The sequence below is a fragment of the Rhopalosiphum maidis genome, chromosome 2, assembly GCF_003676215.2.
Source record: "Rhopalosiphum maidis isolate BTI-1 chromosome 2, ASM367621v3, whole genome shotgun sequence".
Lineage (NCBI taxonomy): Eukaryota > Metazoa > Arthropoda > Insecta > Hemiptera > Aphididae > Rhopalosiphum > Rhopalosiphum maidis.
Window position 1 is genome coordinate 81501795 of NC_040878.1, and position 15232 is coordinate 81517026.

General features: G+C 27.5%; 1 protein-coding gene across 1 annotated transcript in view; it reads right to left on the reverse strand.

Annotated features, from left to right (window-relative positions):
• The window catches only part of LOC113551117 (mucin-5AC-like), a 35697-nt gene that overhangs the window by 2549 nt on the left and 17916 nt on the right, over positions 1-15232 (reverse strand). The window contains exons 2-11 of the mRNA XM_026953156.1: positions 12149-12269; positions 9909-11975; positions 9050-9839; positions 8802-8988; positions 8481-8615; positions 8227-8394; positions 5626-5865; positions 5413-5550; positions 2359-2487; positions 831-1148 (exon numbers count right to left, since the gene is read on the reverse strand). Coding sequence (XP_026808957.1) covers positions 831-1148; positions 2359-2487; positions 5413-5550; positions 5626-5865; positions 8227-8394; positions 8481-8615; positions 8802-8988; positions 9050-9839; positions 9909-11975; positions 12149-12173 — 4197 coding nt within the window. The 5' untranslated portion in view covers positions 12174-12269. The remainder of the gene's footprint in view (positions 1-830; positions 1149-2358; positions 2488-5412; positions 5551-5625; positions 5866-8226; positions 8395-8480; positions 8616-8801; positions 8989-9049; positions 9840-9908; positions 11976-12148; positions 12270-15232) is intronic.

The window sequence follows — 15232 nt, forward strand, 5'->3', positions numbered from 1 at the left end:
ACTGTGATTGAATCAATAGGGAATCAAAACTTGTTAAAAATAATATCGTACATGTTTCTACTGCAGTATAATACGTAAATAAAAAAAATAATATTATGACTAGCAAAAAGAGATTGAGTATTATTTAGTGAACTCATCTGGGCTCGTTCACCTCTGTGCGGGATGGTGATGGGATGTGTTATTTGTATACATTAAAAAATTGCATTTAAAAATTAAGAATATACTTGAGTAAAAACGATTCTTGGTCGTCTTAAAGATACTACACGAATATTTTAAAACACTACTGCTTCATTCATAAACCGGGAAAAAAGTGTTTACTAAAACGATAAAATCATTTGCATAATACTGAAATTGAAATCTATTCATCACCCGAAATGTCTTTCGACCTACCAGTACCTATATCCAAGAAAAATCGTACGTGGAATTTAAAATATTTTTTGGGTGCGTCACTGTGCGCCACCGACCGACAGAACGTCCGAAAACCGAAATTCGGTCGTTGATATCGTTGTACACGCAAACACAAACAAACGGTTTACGATGTTTTTTTCGATATCGGAGTGAAAAAAAAATGTAATTATTGTTTTCATACGTCTTTGTTTGTTAAGAATCTGAGATAGCCAATTTATGTAGTTATGACAATGTACGAGGACAATGATACTGGCGATAATACCTGACTGCACCTGTATATTATACATTCTATACGTTTATTTTTGTTAAAAATGATGTATCGATATTTTATGTATCACCGTTTAAGAGACACGTCAGGACTAGCGGGGACCTGCGCCATACGCATAAAATGTATTGTTTTTGATTTGACGTTATTTGTATACCTTATATATGAGAGAGTATTGGTCCCTCGTCTGCACCGCGCCGGCCCTGCATCGCCGAACCGCGTACACCGTTTTCGGGACATCGACGGTCCGCGTCAGTTCAAAATCTCTGATGGCCATGTCGCACGCGATAACCGTACCTGTACGCCCGGTGCCGGGGCTGCAGTGCACCACATGGGGCCCGCTGTTGGTCTTCATGTGAGATCTGGCCTCCATGACGAACGCCAACATTGCGTTCGGATCAGACGGCACGCCTTGCACAGGCCAACCTCCGTACCACAGGTGCGTCACGTCTCGCCAAAGGTTCGTTTCCAGGTTCTGTCGATGCGCGAGAAAAAGATAAATTTAATTAAAATCACATAATATTATATATTGCTTATATACGTGACAATGATGGTCTGGGAACACCGAGGGTTGTAAGTGTCGAAATTATTATTGAATACTCTTCAACAAATGCATAATATTATTGTAATATTCTGCATCCGCGTTCATTATACTATATTATGTAATCTGAGTATTACTCGTGCAAGCCACAAATAAGGGGGAGAGGGGCATTAGAGACCTTGAGAAGTTCCACTAATTTTATACCAAATATTTATAATAGATATTATAATTATTATTATTTATTATAAATATTGCGCATAAAATAAAATACCTTTAATCCATAATCCATAAAAATAATAATTTTAAGAACAAAATTGAAATCTGAAATTTATTTTCAAACTATTGATTACTTCTTAATTTCTTTCTTGGGATTTAATTTTATTAGTTATATATCAGGTTGTATGAACAATTGATTAATCTAATGGTTCGATAAAATTTAATGGACCTATCGAGGGCTACTAAATCATGTTTAAGCGACCATTAGTTCACTATCGATTCATTAAATGTTTAGTGATTTTTCATGCTACCGGGTAGTAGTATTTTATTTTACAGTTTATAAATGTATTATATTAACGATAGGATACTACAATTTGTTATAATAAAAGCTAGAATAATGTTGTAAATTTAATAAGCACTTCTATAAGTTATATTTAATGATTTATATGAAAATAAAAATACAATTATAAATAATTATTTTAATTTTGTGTTAGTGATCTAATAAATTTTTTCCAGGGACCCTAAATATCTTATTCTAATCTGATGTATAGATGGATCAAATAAAAATAAAAAATGGGAGTGATAAAAAAATATGCACCTTTGTAATAATAATAAGAAATACTCGCAGTTTTAAACAGTGATGTATATAATATTTATATTTATAAATTATTGTACATAGGCACTGTTGTCTGTTAAAGTATTATAGAGACTAAAGTATGGTTTGCCTCTTTAAGATTAATAACTACTTAATAAGAAATAAAGTATAATATATGTCTGAAAAGCATCTAAAATCCTCAGCCTTTTCAGTTTTCACTCCCTATATCCGGCCTATACTCCATGAAGTTTCGATGTACGATTAACATGAAATATGACTGTTATAAACTTATATTATATAAATTATTATAATATTAATGACTTAAGTTAATACCTTTAATTGTAAACTGGATATTATGAACTTCTCTTTTACTTCACGTTTCTTCAATGTTATTTGATAATCACCAAACAATCGATGACAGTCCAAGACTTCGGAAGGCGGTAAATAATCCGCACATCTTTCCTGCATAAAGATAAAACAAATATATAAATTAAAACATAATAAAATATATAATGTAAACAGTGAAAAATCAAATTGTATTAAATAAAATACTTTTATATTCTTAAAAATCACTAGTTATACATTTTTGTCTATTACTATTATACTATTGTGTATAATATGCTATAGTATTGATTAATTATTTTGACATGGTTTTTGTACATAAATGAGGGCACATTATAAATTTACATTCAACGTCTGCTGAAAAAAATCGACAATAAAATACTCCTTATCTGTATAACACAATCAACAAATAAATATAAATAAGGGCATAAGCAGAACGATTAATGAGTTATGAACAATGAAGTATATTATGAAAATACACCAAAGAAATAAAATAAAAATATTTTTGAAATCATATCTCCATTTAACTATCTATCTCTTTGTCACAATTATATCAGCCTTAATTATTTTTGAGATATTTAAAGTATAACTATAATTATATATATGTATAATTAATATTTCTAATTAGCCAATGCATAAATATAATGCAAAAGTTGATTTTATAAATAACAATCATTTTTATAAGTATAAAATAATACAAGCATATAGATGTTATAGTCAATGTTTTTATAGATATAATAATAATATAGACTGATATAAATATATAGTATTGCAGTTTCGTACATGAAAACACTCTACTTAACTATTGACAAAAAGAAAATTGTAACAGTATAAATATACTATAAATGTCCTTGCAAATAAATCGTGATACGTCAAATAAATGTCGAACTATTTACTTTCAATTTAAAATGTATATAGTTTAATTTAATATTTAAATTACTACAATATCTATTTTTATCGCATAATGGTATAGTACACTATAATATAATTAAAGCATTTTTTAAGATAATGCAATTTTTAACTAAAATCTGTATGTACTTTATATTGTTTAATCATCGCAGTTCAGAGTAAAATTTAAAAAAATATATCTTTATAAAACACCAAATAATTTATAGTCCAAGACAATTGAAGACGTTACATAACTAATTTATTATTATAACAAAGCCTGCTTGTTGTTTTTTCAACTATATCTTAAATGATTAAACATTTTACTATGCCTAGTGATTTTAAATAATAAAAAACTGTTTTTTTTTTCAATCGAATTAAACGAAAAAAATAATTTATTGAATTGAATACCATTATGAATATGAATAACATAAAAAATAATGATTATTAATTTATACAAGTACTATAGTACTTACTTTATTTATAATTATTGAATACCTAGCTACTAAAGTAAAATCTATGTTATACTCGTATTTCACATATTTTATATAGTTAATACATTCGTAAATGAGTCATACTGTATTGAAATTAGTTAAGGTACTACTTATAATAGTTATTATTTTAATTTATTTTCTCCGAAAATGCAACTACAAAACACTGTTCTTATATGAAATTAAGTACATAGGTATATCGTATAATGAAAATGTATATATTTTTCATATGAAATTTTGGATAAGAAAAAACATGTATATGTGATGCCAACAATGTAATGTGAAGATATTAGAAATTTAATTAACAACCAATTATTAGATTTGAAATATTTGAGTATATTTTCATTCTTAATTTGTTTATTTATAAGCTTTAGTGGCAGTCTGCAAGAAATAATATATCATAAAGTATCGACAATTCACAAGTATTTAAAAACAACTTGTCTGATGTTAGATTTTGAGCGGAATTTCAATGACTCAATTAATATCTATTCCATACCTACCTACTTAAATTATTTTTTAGATAATATATCATAATAGTGTAAAAACCGAAACATTTTAATTGCTAGGTTATAATCGCAGATGTAGTTTTTTTATTTTATTGATGAAATTATTTAGTTGATAAAAAAAAACCTGATCGTTCTAATCGAATGGATATAAAAAACTTATAGTATTGCATAATATAATGATCTATTTTTTTGTTGTTTGGAAATGTATACAGTATTATTGTATACTTAATATCTAACAATAAATAATCAAGCATTAAGTATACATTTTTATACATAAGTACAATATAATTATAATTTGTTCGAGAAATATTTAAATTGTATTAATTACTGTAGCTGTAGAATTAAATATTTAGCTAAGAATTCCTATTGATAGTTGAGCTAATAACATCAGAATCTTATCATGATAGTGGATTATAATTTATTAAAACATATTTGTTATAAAATTAGCTTTTTACCAAGAACTAAATAAACATTTGTTTAAAATACAAATTTTCACTTTTAAACAAATACGATTAATCACGTCACAATAAATATAAAACTATTTACCAAAAATCATTATTTTCATAATAAAACATACGACTTTGTTAAATGGTAGATAAGATACCAATTAGTTTTTGTTTTATCTTTTATGATTAGAAATACGTTAATTATTTTAAATTCAATTAAAATTGTTAAAATACATATCAATAAATAAGATTCTACGAAATGAGTATGACAACAATTTAGTATGTGGTTTAGAATTATAGATCTTTTTCTTTATACCTCACCATATTAATACAAAAATTCTCATATATTTTATAAAATACGTTAGAGTTTATATGTTATAATTTATACTTATACAGTGAAACTTCCATATAACGAACTTCTATTTTATGCAATTTTCTGTTTAACAAAATATTTTTAAGAACTATGACCTTCATTGTTAATGAATACGTAATTCTATTTAACGAATACCTCCATATTACGAATTTTTTTTTGTTGCTTATTTGACTTCGTTATATGGAAAATTCACCGTATTACAATATAAGTTATAATATAAGTTATACTATATTATTACCAACAATGCATATTAACTAAACAAATAATAATTTACACAAACAATCCGATATATAAATATAGTTTTGGTTTAAATTCAGCTAGACAGACTAAACGTTTTAACTTACCACTCCTTTCTCGGTCAAGCTTGTGACCATAATGATGACTCTAGTATTTTGGTCCCAAATCATTTGCCAGAAGTCGGGCACGGTGGACTGCATTGGAGCTTGACAAGCGATATAAAACTTTTCAGCACCCTTATAACCCTAAAACAGTTATCAACGATTAGAGTGTTTCGAAATACTTACACAACTATAATATAAATTAAACTTTTATCATACCTTGACATAATTGGCATTTATGTAGTCCGAATTCAGTCCAGAACCACGGGGATTCAGTAGAACTCTCGTTTCTGGCATTGGTATAACATTGGCGTAACGGTTCTTTGTTTCAGCACCCGGTGGTAACTCGTCTGGTTTCACTGTGATCACTGGTATGTTGGAAAACTCCTCGTCAATCGCCGGCCGGTCTTCTGAGAAGCTTACAAGCCCAGCAAAATTCAATACGTGCGAACAAGTCGACTAAAATTAAAATACATAATTACATCAAAATCAAAACGTTCAAACAAACTTGAGTAGGTACATCTTTCATAAAAATCGTAAATATACTCCATCGTCTACTATCTCGTCTACTTGACCTACTAGCTCTGCTATCTCTTCTCGCCGGTACAGTCCGACCGTACTTTTGACGGAAACAACACCAATAACACATAATTTATACATAAAATAATATTTTTAGGAGATTGCGAAATTACAATTTAACGGTGTATCGTGTACTATATGTTAATCCGGGCGTAACAAACGTAAACTAAACTATTATATCCAAACCGAACATGTTGTTATATTATTTTTATGATTACGACAATTATTATTATTTATAATATTTATAACACATCGACGAACAGTCGTTTTATCAATTGGCGACCTTTCTTTTTGACTAGCACACCGAGAAACAAACATGTCAAGGAACAAATCATACGGGAAGCGATAAAATAATTTGTGTGTTGAATGTAATATCTATATGTAACATCTACAATAAGTGGGAGAGAAAACCATTTTCAACGGCGCATCATCATATAGTGTAATTGGTTTCATTAGTTCTCGTGCACGTACGACGTACGTCTCAATTATTTTCTATGGATTAATAGAACGACGACATGGTGATAACTGGATCAGTAGACAAACATTTGGACATGCATGTATTCGTGTGACAATGTTTTTTTCTAAAGTTTATTATTAAATAAAATTTTTTTTATATTTATATAAATATATCAATAAAAAATATAATTTAATTGACGAAAAATGGACATCGCCTATCGGCACCTATATCTTGTCATAAAAATTATAACTATAACTATATACGTGTAGTGATTATAATATTATTATCATTTATGGGTGAGTTTTTTTCGATAAAATTAACTGTGAACGATAATAATTATTATCGTATGTAATATTATATTATTTTTAACAATTTATTTGGTATAGCATCAACCAATATTGAATCTTGATATATTTTATGCGTTTTGAATTTTAAACCCATTGTAAATTATGTACAACAATTTAACAATTATATCCTTCACATGTAAAAATAAATAAAACTTATTTTTTTATCAATTATGACTTATAAGTAGTACATTAATACTGAAATTACACGAATAGAGTAATGAAAAAACTATATAATATAGTATATTCAGTCAAATATAGTTTAATAAATTCAATTATTTGTGTCACTTATGTAACTCATTCTTAATTAAGTATATCGTACACTCTTGTTTTTATGTAAACATTTTTAAGACATTAATCCAATTAAGTAAATGAATAAAAATCGATTTCATGGCGAATGAAAGTACATGCCACTTAATTATGATGTTATCAATTTAATATGGTATAAAATATATATTATATAAGTGAAATATATTTTGAATAAAGAAATGTAAAATTTATGATTAAGTTAGTTTTTAATGTATTTATAGTACGTGAAATTGGTTTTGATATTCAATACTTAATAAAAAATTATATCAATGTATAAGTAATATATCTTTATTTTTTTCTATATCATACGATATTTTATTATTTATGTATAATAAAGTTTGAAACGTATAAATAAAATATGAAAAACTTAAATACATTTATATTTTTATTCAAAAATACGGAATGAATAAAGAGATCATTTAATACAAAAATTTTTTATTTTATTTTACAATATGGATTCTTGTAATAATATATTATTCGTATAATAGTCCTATATGAATAAGAATTAAAATTTAAAAAAATAATTTTAACTAATCCAAAATTATATATTCAAAATAAAAAATGTTTTTAATATAACAAGTGACCTCGTTTGAATACATGATTAAAAAAATCATAATCTTGAAAATATTTTGATTAACTTAAGTCACGTATAAATAAATTTAAACAATATTTATTATTATATGATAAAATATTTAAATGTAAATACTAATTAATATGCTTTGGGTTTTATACATAGTATTACATTTCTAAATAAAGAATGACTGTACGAATTTTAGATTTATTTATTTTAAAACGGTATAACCATTTTTATATGGCTTTTATACCGGTATACATTTTTAAATGAGTATCGACTATCTATTCACCAATATAATTGATAGTGAAATTAGAGTACATGTCACAAATAATATTGTATTTAGCCGATTAGGTACAATAAGTGTATAACATATAAATATTGACTATTAAAATTAAAAAATACAATTACCTATGTATAGATAATTGTTTTGTACTTAACATTGAGTTTTAACTTAAAATAATAAATCCTACATAGAAACTTTATGCTATCTGCCTTACTCAAATTCCAGGAAAATATAATATTAAAAGTGAATGTGAAATGGACAAAAAAATACTTACAGATTCGTCGAAGGCAGGATTTCCATATGATCGTTTTGACGCCCTCCGTGCGCCTTTTCTTCTAAAGCTATTGAACACGGATATATTGTCCATACTATAGTCGTCCAATGAGACAGGAGTACACCTTTGGCCATAGTTAAATCGTTTTTGACGTTTGCGGACAATTATCTACATTTTTAATAACATTTAGATATCAATATTAGTATAAAAGCAAAGCCACTAATAGGTATAATATGTATCAAATCTGTACTCACTAAAATCAATACAAGGATGGTGCAAACGCCGGCTACACATGATAGATATATGGCAGCTTTCACTCTTGGATTTTGAGTTTCATCCTTATCGATGTCAATTTCCAGAGCTCGTTTCATAAACTTGGCTCCGATTACCTGTTAATATTGAGTTATAATATTATTAGTTGTAATATTTTAATTAGTACATATATTTAAATACATGGTCAATTTTTATTATTAAAAATATTAGAATATTTTAAAATTTAAAAATAATTTACTAGAAAAAAAAAATTCAATAAAATTGCATTATTATTTTAGAATATTATTAGAAGTATTACGTACATTTGATTTGTAATCAAATCTATGACTGTCTAGCAAGCTAATAAACTCTTCGTTCATTAACGTGTTGTAATCACCATTACTGTTTATCAAGTAAAATTCAACTTCCACCGGACTTTTTTCGTCATCAGGGTTTAAACACTGTTTCTCGACGACGTTGAGAAATCTGATTTGATTTTTCGAATTAACGCTACAAAAAGATACATTTTAAATTATAATATTTTGTACAAAACACACTGTGATTTATGTACCTCTCGGTTCCACTTTCAAACAATTTAATAATAGCATCTTTAAGTTCTTCTTTGTTTTCACATATGTCTGCCATTGTTGAGTTAATCAATACATTTAAGTATGATTGAATGATTGGTACATTAGGTGCAAAAGTAGTTTTGTCTAAATCGATCACAGCTGGTTTTGGCCTTAAGGTAATCGGATTTGGTTTAGTAGTTGTTGTAGTTTGTTTAATTGGCGATAAAGTGGTAGAAGGTTGTGTAAAGGATGGCATAGGCTTTATAGTTGTAGTAGGAGTAGTTATTTCAATTACTATAGGTGGAGCAATAGATGTTGTTATTCTTTGTGTAGTTGTTGGTGTTTGAGTGGTTGTAGTTGTTGTGGTGGGTTTCTGTGTAGTCGTTGTAGTTGTTGTTGTTGGTCTCTGGGTGGTGGTAGTTGTTGTGGTGGGTTTCGGAGTCGTCGTAGTTGTTGTGGTTGTTGGTCTCGGAGTAGTTGTGGTAGTTGGTATTAGTTTTGGAGAAACTGTTGATGTTGTAGTTGTTGTTGATGTAGTGGATGCAGTTGAAGTCAACAAACTAGTAATTATAGGAACATCGTTTTCAGAAATATCAGATTCTGAAGTTGGTTCATTAACTGACATAGAACTTTGAGAAGAGGATTCGAAACTTTTTTGGCCATCATCTCCGGCATCATCGTGACTGTCCGTTGAGTTCGATTCGAAATCAATAAAAGACGTATCGGGGGTATTAGACAAACTAGGTGCTTGAGAAGTATTTGATATATCATTAGATGGTAGTTGAGACAATTCTGTTGATAAAATAAATATTATTAGTTTTATGAACAACAAAAATGATTAGTATTAAGACAAAAACTTACCCGATGAGGTTTTTTCAGAAACCGCTGTTACAACTTCAGTCCCCGCAGTGGAACTAGGTATAGGATACTCAGACGAAAACTTATGTGTAAAATCAATAATTTCTTGTGAATCTTGATTGTTTATTGATTCTGTTATTTTGGTATCTAACTTAGTTTTAATACTTTCTATATAATGTTCAGTAGTAGTCGAATGATTTTGGTTATTTAAATCAATATCATGAGAAATCGAAAATTCTACACCTGAATTACTCGATTGAACTCCAGTTGTTGTCAGCATTTTATTACTATTGTGATACTCAGAATAATCAAATAAGAGTTCCGGAGCCTTACTAAATATTTCAGTAGAAGTCTGTACTATTGGTAATTTATGATCCTCTTTCTTTTCAGTATTCGGTGTTGCTCTACCATAATTTAAGATATTTAATGGGTCCGACATCAATGTTGTAAATTCATCTTTTGTCACTTCTATTTTTGGTGTGATTTGTGATATAGGCATTACAGATGGAGTAAAAATATTTTGTTTAGTTTCTGAATTATTGTTGTTTTCGAAAATTGATTTGTAAGATGTTACTAACAATAAATTAGAATTTTGAGATTCCGTGGGCGTTGTAGACGACGATGGACGCAATGTTTCAATTACTGTAGTTGCATTTTCAACATCAGGTTTTTGAGATCCATATATTTCGTACTTATTTTGATCAGTGTCACCACCAAAACCGTTCATAGCAGAATCATTTCTATTTGGTGTATGGCTTGTTGATAACATTGAAATTGTATGTATTAAAGATTCCGTTGAAGTAATTTCTGGTGTTAACTGATTTATATTACTTGATTCACTTGTTGAAACGTAAATTTCAGGTATTCCTGTAAATGTTTCATTTGACTCTCCAGTGATTAATGCACTATTTGAAGTAGAAGTTGTATTTAAATTGTCTTCATTTGTTTTTTGCAATCTAGCGGACCAAGTAATGAATGGTTTAATTTTAGTAACTGATTCTTGTACACCAGTTGCATTTGAAGGTTTTTTAAATATTCTATTGGTATTGTTTGGTGCTTTTAACGAAGCCAAAGCCCATGCTGTTGCAGTTGGTGGAATTGGCTGTTGAGATGCTGACCCTTTTGGAGTAATTACTTTAATTGGTCTCATTTTATTTAATTGTACGTTAAAAGAACTACCTTCAGTTGTATTATTATTAGTTATTATATTTTCAGGCTCCGTTACATCTGGTTCAGATGGTCTTGCTTTAATTGTAGAAGAGATTATTTTTTGTTTTAAATTTAAATTTGATCTAATTGTAGGTCTACGAGATGTTTCAGTTGAAGATCCAAAATTTGGATGGTGAGTAGCAATTAGTGGTGGTTTTTTGAACTTTGGCCTTTGCAATTCAATCTCAGAATTATCCATTATTGTAGTAGTATCAATTAAATCATCTACTACTGATGTCGAAACAACATCATCTTTAATGATTTGATCAATCGGTTTAACTCGAATAGGCTTTTTATGACGTAAAGTTGTTGAAATTTCAGGAATTTCTGAAGTTCCTGGTTCATTTTGGAATCTAGTTTTACCTCTATTTGTCGTAACACCTTTTAACCCATCCAAACGTTGTCTAGTTTTTCTCTCTCCATTATCTATGGGGTTTTTCTTCGCCAAGCCCTCAAATGATGTAGTAAAATCATTATCACCACTATCAGTGATATCTTCAGACTCATCAAATTTTGTAAAGCTCGACGAAAACGAAGCTTTAATTTTATTAGTTGAACTTCTTATAGTGGTCGGGCCTGTTTCATTGAATCTGACTGTAAATATTTCCCGATATTCTTCATTTTCTTTAAAAGGTTTAATTATAAATTTTCGTTTTTCCATAAATTTCTCTGTGGTAGTAGCGCTATTAATTAACTCATCTTCAATTTGCTCTTCCCGAACCGTAAGAGTAGGCTTTTGCGATGTCGTAACTTCAAAATTTTGTAATTTTGAAACTTCCGATAGTATGGAATTCTTTGTTGCATTATTGGTACCAATGCCATCTTGGCATAGGACTAAGGAAATGCACGCCCAAATCCAAACTAAAACATAACGAATTTTATATTATTATCTATTAATGTATTATTACTACTTGGATATACGAGTTAAAAATAAATAAGATCAAATCATCGTAATATATATTTTCTGTTATTAATATTTTGTCAGTAAAAAATAGTTATACAACTTAAATAGTAATATAAATATATATTATTACCTATCCACTCCGAATGAAACTTCATCTATGTAGTTGAATTGTAAAAGTATCCAACAGGGGACATTGTTTGATACCGATAGTCATCTTTAACAAAGTTTGTTGTTAGGAAACATTCTTGTACCTGAAAATTAAAAATAATTTATTAGATTTTCCTTATTTTAAAACCATGAAAGCAAAGAACAACATTAAAAAATAAATTCAAAAATGTAATTTAATGTATCATTAAAAATATGCAGGAAGCAAGTGTTCAACTATAAAGCAATAAGTAACTAAAAAGTGCTTCGTGAAGATAATATTATAATATACATATTATATATTATTATTTAAACAAATAATTATAAAGTATTATAGTCAAAAAATATATCGTAAAACTGCTGTACATCAAAACAACTCAACGGAATTTATTTTAACCAAACCTATAGGTACCTATAGCTGATTTATATAAAAAAAAAATATACATATTAACATCATATAATATAATTAGTAAAAATAAGACCTTGTGATAAAAAAAATACATTTTAACAAAAATTATTTACTTAAAATATATATCGGAAATAAAACAGTCCAAAATAATAATAAAAACTGTTTCAATGCTATTCAATTGACCCTGGTTAACACATTAGTCAAACGTCCGCTATTCAAATCATGCAACACATTGCCGGAAGCTTACACGCCTCCTTTTGTTAAAGTTTGTCATAAATGTACTGATCGTATAAAATGTTAACGATGAAATTAGACAAAATACGTATTAATGTTATTATACACACAAATATTTGTGATATTATATTTAAAAATATTTAGTTTTGAATACCTTAATTAAATGAACTATTTACATAACATAATATAATAACTATTATTAAAAATACGCACATAATAATAATATCTATACGTTTTCAACGTGGCTGTTTAATATTTTCCGATATATCAAGGTAATCCATACTAGTAAATTATTATCTTATTTAAAATGTTCACTTTTAACTAGGTACGTCCTGAAAACAAAATATTCAAATTAATGTTTTGTTTGGCCGTAATTTTATTTGATTCACATCATTTTTATTGCTTTAATCGTTAATTTTGCTATGTTGAAATATGTGTTTAAGCATTTTACTTAACTAAATTAATAACCTACTCAACTTCAATTATTTCTTAAATGAGTTTTAGTTATTACCTTTAATACTTTTTATAATACCTTTTAGTTGAATCTAATTGTTCTTAAAATATTTATGCCTATACCTTTATAATGTAAAATACATTATACAATTATTTTCTTTTAATGATATAATAATTAAAACTTAATGAGTCCATCTGTCAGTCTAGTATTCTAGTCTCGTTGATTCGTCATCGTACTAGAATTATTCATGATTCATGAATATGTACACATACAAGCGAAACAGTCGAACCGAAAAAAGTAGGGTTATCCAATGGTAGATCTAGAAGAATTCTTTGATTTTTAGAGCGTAAAGAGAAAAATAATTGTTTACAACTGGACTACGAGAGTATTCATCAGAGATACTCTCCCAAACACTTTACAATGATATAAATCAATAAATGTCAAAGCGACTTTTTTATCTTTTAATAATAGCAGTCAATAGTATTAATGTATTCAAAAACGTTCCAATGTTACTAGTGTAGCAGTGTTACTATTGATATAGGCATATGTTCACGAGAATGTATACCTACGTGTAAATTTAAATGTATCTGGGTACAATTTATATTAACATTTTTTCACTAGCATACAAAACTAAAGTATAATGGCAGTTAGAAATTAAATAAACCCTTTGTTGATCTTAATTCCTTCACATTATTTATTTGACTGAAATGTTAACATCATTCGCATCTGCATAATATATTGTAATATTATTTCATAAATACTACTAGTGATATAGTCATAATGTGTTTTATTTCAATCTTCTGTTACGTGTTTAGCAACTATAATTGTAAATATAAAATATTTTGTATAGCTGGGAAGGATGTATTGAGATATATTAATATATTTCATAATACATGGTATAAAAAGGCTTGACATTGGCCAAATATCATATTATAATAGATACCTATCATACGTGTACCGAGTATTAACATTAGTATTCTTGAGATAAACTCTTCATCGATGACAGAACACGTCATAATTCATAGTTTTTTTTTTCTATTGTTTCGGTAACTCCACATTAAGTCTTTAGTTTTATCATTTTCATGAATAAAATAAACAACCTTACATTTTATTCAAACTCAAAAGATAGTTATTTTTTTTTTATATAATATTAAAAATTCTTATGGCATGTCTGATTTAGTTGGTATAATATTGAAATAAAAACAAATTAAAAACTAGATATTATAGACAAGTAGGTCCTAATATACCTTAACCGAAATCATAACACACCTTAGCCAATTTTATAAGCGATAATGGCATATTTCATTTTCTACAACGCTAAAAAAAAGGAAACGCTGTACAAATATATTATTATAATAATAATTGTATCTTTCGTTAATTATATATTTATATACGTCATACATACTAGTTTAATTCAATAGATCATTTAAATTTTATTATTTATACATATAATGCATATAATTATAATTTGCTGACATTTTTGACAGGATGATTTACTATTTATAAATACAAATTAAATTATTTACTAGCAGCTTACTTTAATTAATATTATCAAGTCGCAACATGTATATACGATACCCATACCTACGCTTGTATAAATATAATATAATACGTATAGACATAACACAACCATTACAATATTATAAATCACAATGATCCATTAAAATGTATAAGTATTTCACAAAAATATGTGTGTTTATCATGTAAAGTAAAATTATTTAGTAGTATTAAAACATTTTAAGGGCTTATCATGTCGACATGTCTGTAACAACACGCGTATGTGGTTCTAATAGCAGAGCTATGTCGCGAAAAATCATATTTTACTTTTAATGAACTAAGCAGAAGGAATCAAAATGTCAACTGATAGCTAAACCCTTAAAAGTATATTATATTATCAGTACCTAATACAGAAATAAAATATTTACAATTTACAAGTATATACTTTTGAAATATGTATCTATTTAATACCTATA